The sequence below is a fragment of the Thermobia domestica genome, chromosome 5 (genome assembly GCF_964235325.1).
Source record: "Thermobia domestica chromosome 5, izTheDome1.hap1.1, whole genome shotgun sequence".
Lineage (NCBI taxonomy): Eukaryota > Metazoa > Arthropoda > Insecta > Zygentoma > Lepismatidae > Thermobia > Thermobia domestica.
In genome coordinates, this window is record NC_137458.1 from 211,641,067 (window position 1) to 211,660,049 (window position 18,983).

The 18,983-nt window shown below is 34.7% G+C and overlaps 1 protein-coding gene across 1 annotated transcript in view; it reads right to left on the bottom strand.

Annotated features, from left to right (window-relative positions):
- Nucleotides 1-978: 978 nt before the first annotated feature.
- The window catches only part of LOC145686381 (small ribosomal subunit protein RACK1-like), a 97,408-nt gene continuing 79,403 nt past the window's right edge, over nt 979-18,983 (bottom strand). Inside the window, exons 6-7 of the mRNA XM_081759651.1 lie at nt 11,780-11,920; nt 979-3,852 (exon numbers count right to left, since the gene is read on the bottom strand). Coding sequence (XP_081615777.1) covers nt 3,676-3,852; nt 11,780-11,920 — 318 coding nt within the window. The 3' untranslated portion in view covers nt 979-3,675. The remainder of the gene's footprint in view (nt 3,853-11,779; nt 11,921-18,983) is intronic.

Sequence of the window (18,983 nt, forward strand, 5' to 3'; positions counted from 1 at the left end):
TACAAACCCAATAAAAGACGTAAGACTTATAGTAAGTATATATTTCATATTTTGATCTTTGAAAAAAAAAAAAAAAAAAAAAAAGTCTTGATAAATATTTCAGAATTAAAATAAATATACATTACTCAAAATGAAAGACTGCTATATGCTACTACACAAGAACGACTTTTAAAATCAAACAGCATCACAGTTACTTTTCGTAATTAAAATGAATAGTCTTACTGTAATATGCTAAACGTATTAAAGGTATAATAGGAATACCCAGCACTTTTCATATGGGTGTGTGTGAAAGTAATTTAAGCTAATCTGCCCTTTTATTATAACATTTTTACGTTTTATTCAGTTTTCAGCATTTTAAAAGAAAGAAAAAGTTATTTCAATTGAAAAAATAATCATCGAGGGTGTGCACTGGGACATCCAATATATACTCCTGTGATTTTGTTCCATGGATTTTGTCCTCGTCAGAATTTTCCTTGCATTTTGACCCCTTGGATTTAGTTCCCGCCCTCCTTACTACAGCCATTTTATACATGAGTTTCGATCTGCATACAAACACGCTAGGAGTCAAGCTTTTCGATGCTGCATTTCCCTAAATATTTCCTTCTCGCATAGAATTCCCTGTCTCCAAAGATTAGGCAGAACGTGAATTCCCGTTCTGCCTAAAGATAATTTAAAATGTTTTCTACGAAATCCTGGAGGGCCTTTAAGCAGAACGAGAACGGATCTTTTCATATTGCACCCCCCCCCCCTAGTTGGGAGGATGTAAGGAATTTATTTCCGGGGTTGTCCGAAAATTTTTGGGGGGTGCTGGGGGGTGTAGATAAATCACTGATAGTAGTTCATTACTACGTTGGCAAGAATCAGTGATAGAGGGTTACCCATTACTAAACCCTCAACTTAGATTTATTTATAACAGTTGCGTGAAACATGAGATCTTTAACATATTAGTACAATTAATACATGCATTATCAAATGAAAAACCTTTTATCAATGCTTCTTTATTTAAACAAAATAAATACAATAAACCTTGTAAACAAACTAAACAATAGTTGCTGACTTCTCACTCATACTTAGAAGAACAGCACTATATTCGATATATTAACAATTATCACAGTCAATTTGGACAAATGCGAAGACTACTTTCATCAGCTACAAATAATTGTTTATACAACAATTACCAATGCATCAATATTTGATTTTAAATAAAGTATATTTAAGGAACATAATACTACTGGCACATTGGTTTTTCAAGGAACAATTAACAGATATCAACCAGTCTTAGTATAATCAGTCTCTAAAATAATTTAATTCACGCTTATACTAGGCCCTGAATGACAAAATTTTTCTGTTATTTTCATCTTACAAAACTGATTTATAGGAATCGCACAAAGAATATTACGTATGATTTTGAAAACTATCAAAGTAAAACTATACAATTCCAAAAGAACATAATAAATTTTCTGTTTTCTATATATATATTTACATAGATTTTCTATAATGCTTAGCACAAAGAAAGCGCTGCAATTCTGGAAGCACACAGCAAATTACAAGCTACAACATACAAAGATATGCTTACTATTTTCTTGCCTTAATCATTGTGCATTCGAATTGTAGCAAAGAAAATATTTTTTTCTAGTAGCATCACATTCGAATTTCCTTAATACTATAATATGTAAGCTTTCAAATATATTAAGAAAATCATACAAAATATTATGCTATTAATATGTAAATACAGTTTAATTATGCTTTGTATTTCGATGTTACGTTTGCTGATTATATCAATAGGACATTTATGTTACACTGACGATAAGTGTTCCAAACCTACTTCCAGCAGGAGAAATTTACGAGTTTAAAATTGAAATTTTAAAACTGAAATTTCTTAACACTGACACAAGAATTGGCACATTCTTTGGTCTTATATAGTGTATATGAAAAGGTGAATTTAACATTACTTACAAATGATTTCACAGAATAGAGAGAAAGAAGAAAAATTCGAAGTAAACCGATTTCCTCATATAGGCAAATTTCAGTCTCAATGTATTCACTTAAGAAAAAAAATGCCTATCAACCTGAAGCAATTTGTGAAAATAATAATAATAATAATAATAATAATAATAATAATAATAATAATAATAACACAATGAAAGAATAATAAAATCCACTTGATTCAAAATATTATTCCTTTAGACTATCCATTCACCTATGTGAGTACTAAATAATACTTCAGATTCCGTAAATGTAAACTACAGTTTAGTACATGAAAATACTCTTTAGTATTGCACTGCAGTTATATTAACAGCTTATTGTGTTGCAGTGTATTATCGGCACAATTTGAATACACTTTAATAAACAGGACTATTCCACTTTATTTCATCTCAGTTACTTGTGAAAGATAAATTTTCACTGCAATTACCTTAACTTGATTAATATATTGCCTAATTACCTAATATATTGATACTATTTAGAACTTCTAATGGCAGTGCTGCAGCTTTTCCTTTACACTCCTTATTACAAAGTATTCCATTATGAATTTAAGTGTCATAATCGACAAGAATAAATCATTTAATGCATTGTGTAATAGCTTCCCAAGTCTGATATACCCAAGAATCTCGCTACGGATGTAAACTTAGATCTAAACGAAATATATACAAACATTATTTTGAAATCAAAATTATTTAATACTATAACAATTTTAAGTATCGAAAAATATGAAAAACAGATCTATTAAACTTAAAGAAAACTTACTGTATATGTATATACATTGGGTATGAAGAATCCTCTATAAACTAAAACATAAAGAAAAGGAAATTTCTTGTGTAATAATTTTCCTAACATTTAGGTTTAGTAGAATGAATATCACAGTGCTCGTTGCGCACTAACATTCGTAACGCATTAATAACATATATTTAACTTTGATATGATTTAACAACAACATGAAAGTTGACAAATGTATATAATATTAATTTAACAGATAAATCAAAAAATAAATATTTTATAATCCTTCCCGATATAGTCAATCAACACGAATTAAGGAATACATTTTTTAAATCAATACATTAACAATTCACATAAATCTCTTTCGAACTTGCACACCGGCGAGACTGCTTCAGATCTGAATTATCGTTATAGACATATCTTCTAAAGCATAAACGCACACATTTAAATAAGTTGATACATATAATAATAGCATATCATATTCACATTTCTTAAATATATTACACAAACTTACCGGATTTCATTGGATTAATTCATTGTCAGTTTCAAAATGTATATTTTTTCATATAATTCAATTTCTTTAATATTTATGAAGCATTATTTATTTATTATCCATTATTATCAGGAAACAAAAGGGCTACCTCAAATAACTCAGTAAGTTATAGTACTTAAATAAGAAACAACATATATAAGTAGAAAGCAGAACGAAATCTTCCGATTTCAGTCCAACACAACGATCAGTGTTTAGTTACTTCTTGCAATATACTCTAAGGCAAAGTAATTATCACAGGCAACTCTGGAACATTCGAAAATTAAACATAACGAAAAAGAAAACTTTCAGAGAGAAATCAAACGTGCAAAGGTGCAAAAAACAAAACAGGAAACTTTTGTCCTTTTTAAAACGCAAGGAAAAACGTGTGTCATCTGTGCATAAATGATTTTGGAAGACTATTTTAACGTTCATTGACTCTGACTGACAACGTGCCAGGCCCTGATGTGATAATCTGAATATCCAGCAAAGAGAGTTTGACCGTCAGCAGACCAAGTCAATGAAAGGCACTGTGGAGGTTCCGCTTTGGCACTTGGTGTAACAACTTCAGGTTTCAGCTCATCGACCAATACTTTCCCTTCCAGATCCTGTTAAAAAGTATAAGCTCTTTAGTGAGATAATTCACTGTCTACCTTCTACATTTTCACTTAAAACATTGTTTTCAAACCAACATTTCATCCAATGTGTCTAATGGATTCTTATGACTGAATTATGGACAATTACTTCAAACAAATCACTGATCATAGAAAATATTTGTTATTGGATAACAATTAGGTAAGAACACAATTCAATCCCGTAGGTAAAAAGTAGAATACATTTATATTCCATGAAATTATGATACAGAAATTCGCCACAAAAATGTGTTACAAACTGATTTACTCTAATGTAAGTTATTTGGCAAAGATAAACAAGGAAAATTTGTATTTGGACCCCAATCTTAAATGTTTTTAGAAAATAAGAGTAATATTGAAAATAATTTTGGGGCTCTGTTATACCAGACTTTGTATTCAGAGAGTGAAGCAACAAAAAAAAAAAAAAAAAAACCTAAGTTTTACGTCCCACGTTATGCCGGTTAGGCTAAAGGAGACGATGATGATGAGAGATGAGTGAAATGGTGGAATGAAGAAAGTGGGAGGAAACTGGAGAACCCCGAGAAAACCCACGAGCACGATGTTTGTCCACCACAAAGTTCACTTGGCGGGGGCTGGGATCGAACCCGGGACCCTAAGCACCAGAGGTGAACGCTCTACCACTGAGCCACCGCGCCCCCCAGTGAAGCAACAATTAACACTATTACCAACAAATAATTACGCTGGGAGCAGGAAGAATTTTAGACGAGTAATGCTAGTTTTCCCCTTTCTTCCTTAGCATTACCAAATTGACGATTTTTACATTCTAGATAAAGTCAGGTCAAAGGTTTAGTTGAATGATTCTTATATTTTGTAGGCTAAAGACGCTGTTTGTACATGCACATGAACGTTGATAAGAATAGTTAGAAAGTATATAAAGAAAAATTCACGAACAGGATCAATGACCCAGATCAAACCTACAACCAGATGAATGTATAACATACATAATGCTCTTAAATGAACTCCAACTTTACATTAGTGAAATTTAATAATACAAGATATGGCTGAGAAGTAGAGTCTAGCCCGAAAAGCAGGTAGTTAGGCAAGCCAAATGAGATTTAATATCAGTTTTCGTTTTCATTTTAAAGATTGAAAAAAAAAAACAAAGAAAAAGAAAAAGGAAAAGAAAAAAAAAGAAAGAAAAAAGAAAATATTGGCCATATCTTCTATTTTACTATTAATTTGCTACTTTTTATTCTGTATTATCCCCCATTATTTTATTTTCCCCTCATACTTCACATTTTTAAACTTTTGGACCAATTAAGTTCTTTTCTCACACGTTATACGTAAATTTTTTTTTCTCTTCACTTGTATTCCTACCCTGATGAGTTTTTGTAAGTCAAATTTTCTGCAGGGATTCTGCAAAACTTTCCTGCAGAAAAAACACCAGTGATTGTTAAAAATACGCTTTACGTTACGTAAAAAATCAGTTCACACTATATTTATGCTAGTCGTCTGTGCATTTAAGACATCTACACAACGCAAGCATGTTTTTATACTTTTCTGTTGACTATTTTTCTGCACAGGCGCGGCAAATTTTCTGCGATCACATCTCAGATCGCGGCATGTTCTGCTATGGAGATTCCTACTATCCTGTATTCTGACTGGCTCACTGATCCCATAGCTTTATCTCCCTCGATTAAATTTTACTGTCAATTTGGCAACATTATCACAGATTATGTATTCCAACAGTGCCCACATACACGCTTCCTCTCTTTGTTTTCTATTTCTTTCCCTCCATATATGATGAAGCACTTAGCGAAAGTACTTATCATTCGCACTTTTGGCACTGTGTGATAGCTTCCACTATTTTCTAGTAATTAATTTTCCGTTTCAACTTCGGAATTTTTCGATGAAATAAACAAACTATCACAGTACAAAAAGAAAAAAAAAAGTACAGAATAAGCCTTTTCGCTCAACGCTTCAGATGGAGAAAGGGAATTAGAAACTGACAACGCTACTGCCCCCACCTTAACACACAGGTAACGTAACCCTTGCCGTTGACTCGGTACAAATTTGAACTTGCTGAGAAAGCGTCTCAAGTGAACTTGTGTTTATGAGATGTGTTACGAAAATGAACCGGCACAAGTTTTAGCAACATTGTGCCATCAAATTTTGTGCAAAACTTTGCGAATCCGCTACTGTGACTTATGAAATGTTACAAAGGGCCTATGGAGAGCATTACCTATCTAGGACACAAGTTCAGATGACACAGTCTTTTTAGAAGACAGAGAACAAACTCAAAATGAACTTCAGATTTTTTTTATTTAACAATCGGAGGATCGTCCACAAGGAATATGAGCCACCAGAACAAGCTGTCGATAGAACTTTTTATCAGTAAGTCCTTGAAACACTCAGGAAAAGTGTGACATGTATATGACTAGGTATCGCACACAATTGGATGCTGAACCACGAAAACGCACCAAATCACAAGGCAATCTCTATTAAAGAACTTCTGGCAGAAAAAAGCATTCCCGTGATTCCTCAGCCTGTGACTTCTTTCTATTCCCCTTGCTTAAGAACTTGAAGTGGTGCCATTTTGGTACTTTGGACAATATTCAGAAGTGTAACCGATGAGCTGAAAGATATTCCACCAGAAGCCTTCCGACATTGTTATGAAAACAGAAAAAAATCCCCATACCTGTGTAGCTAACTAACGGTACTATTTTGAAGGGAAATAATACTGATTTGTAAAAATAATAAAATTCATGACAAAAAATCAGTTTCATTACAAACACACCTCGTATTGCAGGAATATCAACTAATAGGAAGAGTTATTTGGAAAGAATACTAGAAAGAATAATACATATAGATAGAAATTTATGTATGTATAATTATGGAAACTAAAAATTAGAACAGAAAAATCAAAATTGTTAACATAAAATTGAGTAAAACAATATGAAATGAGAGAAGAGAACAAGAATTTAGAAAAGCCATGGAAAATAAAAATAGGGAAAAAAGATCAAGTGTAGTGAGATGGGTATTACAGATGATTAAAATTACGGAGTAAGGGAGGGAGTGTTGTGGGAAGAATGTTGGCGACACTTGGGCAGTTATGGTCGAATGTAATGTTCCGGGAGAAAATGGATCATTTGGTCACTGCAATACCTGAAATAGTTGACGCCGCGGATCGAGTGAGTTTCGCCAACATTAAAGACTAGACAATGGGTGCACTTAAGGAAGTAAAACGATTTGAAGAACTAATTGCCTGACTAATGGGAAGTGTGTGTGTTATTGGAAGGTCAAACGGGTATTGGACACAGGACATTTTGCACCTGAACTTCTTCAGAGAATGTGCAGAATGTTTGAAAGAGTTCAATTCTCGTAATGAGGGGAAGGTTAAAAGGATTTCAGATTTTTTTTTTTTTTTTTTTTTTTTGGAGGGGGATATTTTTCGGTTTCAAGTGAGGTACTGAGTATGGTCAGTGCAGGATGGCCATGGGGTCAAGATTAGGAAAATTTCTTATATGAACGAACAGGCAAGACCGGCTGGAGTGACGAGCGAAGTTGTGTTGTTCCAGGCGTCTCATGTTTATGTTAGTGTGTGAAAGATTCAACTAAAATCTGAAAGATTTTTCTCGACCTGACCCATAACCGTTTACTAAAAGTGCCTAAAGTGTCACAACCTCATTATGAAACTTGATCGCTGAAACTCTCTGCACCTCCACCGGGGAAATAAATTCAGAAGAAAAACCTGTTCTAATTCGATACCGTTTGACCTTCCAATATCACAAAGGTAATACTTTCTACCACTAATAGTTGTAGTTCTAAAGTTCCTTAAAATAGGAACTTTGGCAACAGCGCATTAAAGGCGAAGTAATAATGAAATTATCGAACAAAGCTCGCAGTCAGCTGTTGTGAATATTCAGATCCTATTTTGTTCCTTAATTCAATGTTTCTCAAAATAAATAGGTATCTTGACAAAAGCAGAAAACTTTGAAGTTAACAAGGACGTTTGATGATGATGATGATGATGATGATGATGATGATGATGATGATGATGATGATGATGATGATGATGATGATGATGATGATGATGATGATGATGATGATGATGATGATGATGATGATGATGATGATGATGATGATGATGATGATGATGATGATGATGATGATGATGATGATGATGATGATGATGATGATGATGATGATGATGATGATGATGATGATGATGATGATGATGATGATGATGATGATGATGATGATGATGATGATGATGATGATGATGATGATGATGATGATGATGATGATGATGATGATGATGATGATGATGATGATGATGATGATGATGATGATGATGATGATGATGATGATGCTGATGATGATGATGATGCTGATGATGATGATGATGATGATGATGCTGATGATGATGATGCTGATGATGATGCTGATGATGATGATGATGATGATGATGATAATGATGATGATAATGATAATGATAATGATAATGATGATGATAATGATGATGATAATGATGATGATAATGATGATGATAATGATGATGATAATGATGATGATAATGATAATGATAATGATAATGATGATGATAATGATAATGATAATGATAATGATGATGATAATGATAATGATAATGATAATGATAATAATAATAATAATAATAATAATAATTGCTAGAGAGTTCGTTCATTATAAACAACTGAGTGGCAACTACAGTTGCTTCAATAGCCTTGCGTGTTAGGTAATTTCTCTGGAATGAAACCTTTTAAGCCTGGTTCGAATTCTATTTTTTCCTAACTTTTCCACTACTCTTGCCTTACACGGTGATCGACAACTTTTTAAGCTAACCAAAACTTAAAAAAATGCACAGGTGTGAATACTACTTATTATTTATTAACGTAATTCCTTCTTAGTTCAAATCACTTCTTATGGCGATTCAGATTTTCGTAAACACCCAAGAAAAAAATTCGGAATTCTGGTGTTCAGGAAATCATTAACAGTCATAATTCCTCCATGACTGCTAGAACGTAAGCCAATTTTCTCTTTTAGTAGGGGTAACAAACTTTCAGGGTACTAACTGTGGTAAGACATTTCTTTGCTGTTTTCATTAAGGCCATTTCTTCCCATTCTGTCTAATGACCCTCCAGTAAATCACATTTTGTCTTTAGCCTGAGCGGAAAGTTCCATCCTGACTAATCTTCTCAAGAAGTGATATTAATTTTTGGCGGAGTTTCATTAGTAATTTTTTCCCGACACGAAGTTGCTTTTAGGTACTCTTGATTTTCGTGTATCATTTCAGTGCCCCCGAAAACATAAGGAATCACGGGCTATTACTACTTCACTATCACTGTTAGTTGTATACAAAGCTTAAGTGATTTCGCTTAATTATAATTTCCTGTATAAAATATAGAAATCGAATTGAAATATTACTCTTAGCGAATCAAAATTCCTTTGAATTCATTCTGACTTCCCAATCTCCTAACACCAGATACTTCCCCCGGCTTTCCGAGTTTGTCGCCACCCTAGATATTACTTCGAGATCTAATACTGAGTACTATACGATGTATTTGTTGCGATCACGAATGGCAAGAACTTTCTTGGTTACCTGGTAACTATTTAGTCTAAAAATGTAAGTTGTGAGATATTATTATTATTATTATTATTATTATTATTATAGATTTTGAAATTCAGTACTGTATTTGAAATTCCAGAAGGGGTCAGGCAAAATGCACTATGACAAGCTGGACTGTCAAGGTATGGGGGGTGGGCGATAAACGAGATTGAGGAACCATGATCTAAATTAAAAGTAATCAAAGATTTGCAATAATCTCATTTGAAGCCTGCTGAACTTTAAGTACACCCTATTTCAAAAAATATACGCATTACGAAGAATTATTTTGTCCAAGCTATCGATCGCTGCACCTCGGCTCGGCTATTGGAGAAACGAATACATAGTCTAGTTTATATTAATAGCCGCTACAAGTCAGTTGTCTTTGTTTTGCTTGGTAACCGTCATATGTTTAAAATGGCTACTCCGCAGCAGAAATCATTTTGTGTTCTCGAGTTTGCGAAGTGCAATTCCATGATTACAGTGCAAAGACGTTTTAGGTTGAGGTACCAAATTGATCCTCCGAATGGGTGGAACATTCGCAGATGGTATCGACAGTTTGTAGATACAGGAAGTGTATGTAAAGGGAGGAGTCCTGGCCGTCCCCGTGTTCCTGAAGAAAATGTTGCACGAATTCAAACTGCTTTCCAACGTAGTCCTTCAAAATCAACTCGTCGTGCCAGTCGGGAGTTACAAGTGCCAACAACAACAATTTGGCATGTTTTGAGACGTCGGTTGGTTATGAAGCCGTACAAGTTACAGCTGTTACAAGCTCTGCGTCCTGATAAACGCAAACGTGTGGCATTTTGTAACGAGATTCTGGATGCTATTGACAATGATAACACTTTTGCACAACGTATCGTGTTCAGTGATGAAGCGACTTTCCGTGTTAGTGGTCAAGTAAACAAACAAAACGTTGGAATTTGGGTCCTACAGAACCCACATGCAGTCATTGAACATGTACGAGATTCGCCCAAAGTCAATGTGTTTTGGGCGATATCACGATCATCTGTTTACGGCCCATTCTTCTTTACTGGAAACACGGTTAAGTCAGCAGTATCTCGCTACGTTACAAAACTGGTTGTTTCCGAGGCTGCATGAAGACAACTTAATTTTTCAACAAGACGGGGCACCCCTTCACGGGAGTCGCCAAGTGCGTGAATATCTAAATGAAACTCTACGGAACCGTTGGATTGGTCGTCAAGGAGCTGGCGACTTAGCATGTCTCAGCTGGCCTCCACGGTCACCGGATTTGCCGCCCTGTGACTTCTTCCTGTGGAGTTTCGTTCAAGACAAAGTTTATGTACCACCACTCTCACAGAACCTGGAAGAGTTGAAGAACCGGATCCGTACTGCCATAACATCAGTGACGCAGGACATGCTTGCCCGAGTATGGGAGGAATTTGAGTATCGATGTAATATTGTTCGTGTCGCTGATGAAGGACATATTGAACATTGTAATTTGAACTCGAGAGGTTTGTAAATGTGTGTGTAAAATTTCATATTCGTATGTCTTAAAGTTTAATAAATATATGCATTCGAAATACGTATATTCTTTTTGAAACAGGGTGTACTTTCAGTGCGATATCCAATCTCAGACCATACAGGACTTTCACTTTTGTTGCATGCTTCAAGCTGTTTATTTATTAACTTGAAATTCCTACAGTAAAATTGTCATCTTGACACCAAGTATATCCAAGAACATACATTTTTCCTAAAATTGATACTGACAAAAGTTTTTGGATTCGATGAGGTATATCCAACGATACCAATTTTATTGCTTTTATTTAGAAAAAAAAATGTTAAAAAGAACAGTATTTCCATGCTATCCTTTCGTATGTGCTTTTCTTATTGTTTATTCTTTAATTTTTTCTAGCATTCTTTAATTCTGATTGTCAGGGTAATTCTTGGGCTCAAGTATGAAAATATGATTTTGCGAAAGTTATTTAGAACTAAATTATGTTTTTCCAGTAACACGATTAAACGTAGCTAGTTATAAATAAACCTTCATTGACTCTACAAGAATAGTTTAGAGAAAAAAAAAATGCATGTGACTCTCAAAAGAACTGGTGGCTTCGACAAATCAGTAGCAATTTATTGGCATACCTATACACCGTTACGTCATTTGGTTATCTATATCCAAGATTAAAAGAAGAAAATATTTTTCTTCGACGTAAAGGTTACTTCCTCTACCATTTACATAAAATATCTTCCTAATCTGGTCTTGTAACACGAGCATGAACCAATCAAGTGGATTTGAAAAGTAGTATCTCGAACTAACTTCTCAGGTGCGTCAAAATATTTAAGTAAATTGCTTACCCATATCTTAATGGAAGGACCTGTGGCAGCGCAGAGCCAATATCGATTTGGAGAAAAGCACAATGCGTTAATAATACTTTTATGGTCTAAAGTATATAGATGTCTTCCTTCATTTAGATCCCACAACATAACATTCCAATCCTGTAAAGCGGAAAGTAATGAAATAAAACAAATGTCCAACATTAATTATATAAACAATGATCAAAAGTAATTGCATATGTGTATAAGCCCAACACAATACATAAATTGTAAAAGTAGTCTCTTGTCCTTTCCCCTCTCTCATTTTGTATTTACAAAATTCGCTGATTATAATTCAGTATCAGACAACCGAAAAGAAGAAGAAAAAAAAGTTTTAGTGGGGATAGGATAGATACACAGCATTTGAAGATCTTCACGCTTTCAGTGCGAGTTTTTACAGTATAAATAACTATTTCTTGTGCTGCTTGTTTGGTGGTTGGTAATGATAGTGAAGGTGTCAAGGATGTTATTCCAATTTCTGACTCAGTGTCCATGTTGGATTTAACTGAGTTTTTCCTTCCAGTCTGATAGTTCTTTTGTCATCTTTATGTAAACATCCTGGCACCTGCATCGGATTGTGTACTTGTTACCCGTTTTAGTGTTTTTCTAATTATTTTGATTCACTGTAATGCGAAACATTTGTAACAAGTGTTGTAGGATTTTAATCTTAAAATCAAAACGAGACGAGAACTATACTACATCCTCGATAACACAAAATCAAGAACTTACTTTCTGTGACAAAATAAAACTGTCGTTTTAAAGCGATCAAAATAGCCTACAATATTCATGCAGAAGTACTTGCTAGTACTTTATAGCCAGGAAAATATTTAAGCTAAGAACACATTCAAAAGAAGTAATTATGTGGAAAGGAAAAGTTAGATTTAAATGTTGCATATTGCACAAAAGTTCAAATTCGTTCTATTAATTTAGTCACAAAAACTAACTTTTCGGCTTCATTATGTCAAAAGTTATACACATTAAAATGATTCCAGCCTTTTGATGGAATCCCAACTTGGAACCTCTCAATTTTTCTTCTTTCTTGTTTCTCTTCAAGAAGTACATTATAAGTATTGAGTTGGTGGGAATATCCGCTTTGATGTCTGGTGGGAAACAAACAACACAAGACAAAGGTCACATGTCTAACGCCGCACTATGCACGTCCAGCAAACAGGTACCAAGAATATCAGTAGGTGCGAGCTGTTAAACATGGTCGTATGAAAGTGAAATATGAAGAATACAAGTAACTTTTCTTCACGAATTCAAACTGGGACATTTTGCACAGCCCTTCCTTCCTCTCTCTCTCTCTCACTCACTCACACACACACACACACACACACACACACACACACACACACACACACACACACACACACACACACACACACACACACACACACACACACACACACACTCACACACACACTGCATTTAGGCTAGGAATGGAAAATAAACGCACCATTCGCTGTAGGTTTCTAAAATTTAGTTTCGGTGACAAAGCACAGCAAAATGAACACCGACCAACATATTCGGATGACCTCAAGGACACAGTACAAGAGGACGCTCGGAAAAATATTCGTGCAATTGAAGACGAGTTAGGTATACATCACACAATTGTCATCCGTTAACTCTGTGCAATCGATAAGGTGAAAATGTTCACAGGTACCACATGAGTTGACACTGGCCAACAAAAAACACCGTCTAGAGGTGTACAGTTCTCTGAATCTAAAGGAACAGCCAGGGAAGTTTCCTGCATCGGACTGTCATTTCAGATGAAAAGTGGATTTGCTATGACGATCATACGAGGGTGGTTTGATATTAAAGAAAACAATTTGAGTACAACTAAAACACTGTATTTTTCAATAATCTTCCCTGGTGATTTAGGGGTGCAACATGCAGCGGAGGGTTTCTTCGCGTCACAGACTCCAGATTCGTTTCGGCATGGAAACCAATCATTTGCTCAGAGATGGCAAAAGTATATGGTTGCAAGTGCGACGACATTAACCAAGTAGCTCCTACCGACCCTTTGGAAATTATGTACTTCGGGGCGAACATTTCATTCACATCCAGCTGGTTTCGTTATTTCAGATGTATACGTGGGTTAATGTCTAATTAAAATGTTCTAATACCAAGCAAGTAGTAACTTCGATAGTTCAATCGCCCTCTCGTACGATTTTGAACAGTAACTAAATACTAGACGTTATACAGCTTTTTTTCAGACGAAATTTTTCCAATTTTATATTAGGCGCAATGTAAAAGTTTGAAATTTCCAAGAAAATCAAATTGCCTCCTCTACACATATTAAAAAGTAGGAGCACGCTGACTTAGTGCTGCTAGGGGTTCCTAGTTCGATCTCAGGAAAAGTGGTTTGTAGTAGACATTATGTCCGTGGTTTTCTCGGGCTTCCAGTTTCCTTCAACATTTTTATACCACCAATTATTTCATTATAAGTCAGTTTTATTATTCATTAGTAGAGAGGCAAAAATATTAAATTTCGTATTTTAAACCATGCATCGAAAGACAATGGGAACAAAAATCTTAATGTTTCATGGTACGATGTTGAGTTAAAATAGCACGTTTCAAATTTTCATATTTCATATTTCAATCAAAACTTTCACATTTCTTCATATTCTGTAAAGTTGCATGCCTAACCTAATCTCTAACTGTTATCCTTGTATTACCTTGAAGGACAAGCGTCTCTTCTCTCTCATACCGAAAGGGAATTCCTCAACCTCTTAGTTATATATACTAGTGCACGGAACACTTAACGAGTATAAGTCGACTAGTATCTATAGTGTTGGCGCTGGAGCGTTTTAATAGAGCCAAAATACTCTTTCTTTTTTTTTTTTTTTTTTTGTGCTACGAGGCATCATGACGTTGCAAAGTACCCACGGTATGATCACAACCTGGCAGGGTACAACCTATTTAGTAATCCTTTGAAATCAGGCTACATTTCCAGCCCTATCTACCTCAAATTAAGGCTGAGATACTATCTATGCTGTCGGAACCAATGACTCGTGCAAATCCACCAATTTGAAAACAGGACGAACCTCTGTTCCCCCTGGCAATGTATCTTCACATTTAGCTTCGATTACCTTACTTTATGAGAAAACAACAACAACACGAACGTAGGATTTTCTTGAATTCACAATATGTTTAACTTAAAAATACTTCACTATATCTCACGAGAGACGGAGCTCTGTGAAATAATCTAAAATTGGGGAAACTAAGAGGGTAATAACTGAATATTCCCAGGCTTTTATATCGCATTTATGCTACTGGAATGAAATTAAATTTCTCGTATGACGACCTACGTTCATGCCCTGTGGGCTAAAGGAGCGGATTGTAACGAAGTGAATAATTATGAAATAATTGTAGAATGAGTGTGAGATGAAACAGGAGAACGTGAGAAAACTCACTGATACGATGTGTTCACTACAAACTCCCATGGCTTGGGATCAAAATAGGAAATCGTTACACTAGAGTTGGGCACTATCGCTAAACCACTACTCCGCCCCCCCCCCCCCCTATATGTTGCTTTATTCTTGAAGTTAATGACTCCAATTATTAATAGTAAGGTTTACTTAATGAAAGTAGCTGAAATACCACTTTTTCGCACACGAAGCATAAGGCTTATGGAAAATATTTAAAAGGTATATCTGAATGCATTTCCCACCTTATGATTTCTACTTTAATCACAGTAAAATGAAAATTTCAGCTGTACCCAACTGTTAGCTATGTTTTAAGTTTTATTCTAGATAGTGAAGTCTTATTATTTGCAATAAATAAAATTTAATTCCCTTTCTTTATTAGGATACAATTTCAATCAAAGCAAATTTATAAAACGTCAGGTCGACCCAAACATGTTCAAAAATTCATTTTAAACTGTTTAAACAGTTACTTTAGCCATTTTATGAATACAAAACGAAAGAAAAATATTTTAGAAATTGACCCCCTTAGAAGCTTGATTTCCGTAAACGCTTGGAAACGTGTCAATTTTTATTTAGTACGAATATAGACCAAGTTACCTACTGTTATCCCTACCTAGAGGAGCTCTAGAGATAATCCAAATGTACTTTTGTCTTACATTTTGAACCTTTCCGCTTTAGGATAACCATTGTAAATGAAAGTAACGTGATAAAACCACAGCTCGAGCCTCGTGTTATGTTCCGAAATTTATTTTAAACGGTACAGCCATTTTTTCGTGATAAGAACGTCGAAACTATTATGGATGTTGCCACTTCTCTCCCCCCTTAGAAGCGCAATTTTTGAAAAACTGAGGAGCATGACCACTATTTATTTAATATGGAATTTCATTATTAGGGAGATGAAATTCCATATTTAATATGGAATTTCATCTCCCTAACACAAGAGACTTGTGACATACTACATTTTTGGAGCACATATTTAATTCCATCCTCCCCTTTAGGATACTTATCTCAATGAAAGTGACATTATAAAAAATGTGGAGTGAGGACAGTGCTAACAATGTTCCAAAATTAGTTTTAAACCGACTGTTCAGTGGTTTTTCTTTCTGGTAAGATAGGTAATATCCATAAGTGATTTTTTTAAAATCTTCAACTTAAACGAATAATTACATTTAGTATTTTCTGAATAAATGGTGGAAAATTTAAATATTATAGAAATTTTCCCTTTCCTCCTTTAGGTGCGGACTTTTCAAAAGCTCAAACACGTTTTCAACTAATTTTAAATGGAAGTTTGTATGCCGAATTTAATTTTACTAACTTCAAGGATTGGTAATACTTCATTCTAATCAGAAAAAAGCATTTCTACCAAGTTAGAATGTGTGTTTAGAAAAACCCTTTCTTATTTCTTGCGTATGGGACCAAATGAACTATTCAAATTGCATGTTTTTACCTGTAGTAACATAACTTGGGAACGATGAGTGAGTCGGTTCTATTATTTTAAATAATAGTGTAGATAATAGTACTGTAAACCTATGCCTGATGTGTTTTTAGAAAAGTTAATGAACAGGTGGCTTAAATGAAAGATGATATACAGGTCTACGTATAAAGTTTATTATTAAAACTATTATATACTAAATAATGCTTTTGATAAAGTGGATACTTTCAAATATTTAGGATCAATATTAACAGACGAAAATCATATTCACGAAGAAATTAAATGTCGACTAAAAGCAGGGAATTCGTGTTACTATTCGGTTCAAAATCTCTTGTCGTCGCGAATTCTGTCGAGGAATTTGAAGCTTAAAATATATAAAACGATAATCATGCCTGTTGTTCTGTATGGTTGTGAAACATGGTCGCTTACTCAGAGGGAAGAACATAGACTGAAAGTATTTGAGAACAGGATCCTGAGAAGAATATTCGGACCCAAGAGGAACGAGAATGGGGAACGGCGGAAGCTTCATAACGGGGAACTACATAGTTTATACGGTTTACCCAACATTGTTAGGGTCGTCAAGTTTAGGAGGCTTAGGTGGGCAGGTCATGTAGCTAGAATGGAAGAAAGTAGAAACGCTTTCAAAGTCTTGACTGGTAGACCCATAGGAAAACGACCATTAGGAAGACCTAGGCGCAGATGGGAGGACAATATTAAGATGGATCTCGCAGAGATAGGAATACAAAGTAGAAACTGGATGCAATTAGCTAAGGATAGAAGTCAGTGGAGAGCTTTTGTGAACGCGGCACTGAACCTCCGGGTTCCATAGGCTATAGAGTTAGTTAGTTAGTTACGTTTCAGTAGTTTCACAGCTAGATTTTCAATCAAGTAAATATTGGAGTGATATCATGTGGCACAGATATCGAGTTTCTTTTGTAGCCAACTTTCTCCAAATAATTTAACACTATTTGTGATGGATTTTAGGTCTTTGGCAATGTCATGGTTAGTTACATGCCGGATTTGCTCTGTTTTACCAGAATATCATCCATTACTATTGTGATCAATCGCCCACTGCGATCAGCATCTTGGGCATCAAAAGTTCCAGAATAAAAGTGAATAATAAGCAGATGCAAATACATATACAGTCTACCTACTCGTACAAAATGCAGACAGTAACATCCATTCGCCAAGCCAAAACAAACCATTACACGATAAATACTGTGTATAGCTTCGTCTACAGAAGAATAGCAATAACGTGTAAATAAGTATGTGTTTCTTCTTCTCCAGGAACTGTAATGGAGATCTTTTATGTTCTGTTTGCACTTAAAAGTCTTATTTTCTGTTTCCTGGAAATGATACAATGGGCTTTTCAACACTTAACTTACTTCAAAAAGGATAAAGCCAGTTTTTGAGCTGTAATGCAAAGGTGGACTAGTCTTAGGACACAGTTCTTAGATTACGGATTTGTGTAGTCACACTCTTTATATTTGCTTTATTTTAGGTACAGCTAATCACAATGTATCGATTACATAGTATACTTAATATTATGTGTATATATATATATATATATATATATATATATTGCACTTTCGATTTTCATTATTTTATCTTTTCTTCATATTTTGCATCTCTACTCATCAATCTCCTTTAGCCTAAAGAAATACGCGTGGCACGTAGAATTAGAAATTTTCATTTAACTTTTTTCACATTAAAAAGTATCAATTTATCACCCGCAACAGTATCATCATCATACGTATTCTGCCCTTATCATCATCATAGGTATTCTGCCCTTATTGGCACGTCACTTGCCGCAGCTGAGAAGCTTCCATGCTTCACGGTCCTCCGCTAACACTTAGTCTTCAGCAACAGTATCATATACATAAAATCATACTAAATATGTTTAATTCTTTAGTCATTTTAAATTTAACAATTATACCGCAATAACTGAAGAAAAATTAGTTTTCCTTGAATTTATTCTTTAGAATCATATATAATATAAATATGCCCTCATTTAATAGTTTTAATCTAATGGAGGGTGGGCATTTCACTCACAAGTAAACCTTACGTTTGGGTGAATCGAGTTGCTGACAGACACACATGAAAAAGTAGTACTAAATGTGGTCAGTATTTCAGTGAAGTTGTAGGTGCGAAGCTCCAGGGGTTTAGAAGATACAGCTACCAGAACATCACATGGGAGTACAGAATAGTTGTCATACAGTTGGAGGTAAAAGCTCTGTAAGACCTCTTGTAACGACAAAAAAAGAATAACAAATATATGGGTACATATTAGGACTAGGGGGAAGTCATATAGTGAGGGTATACCTGA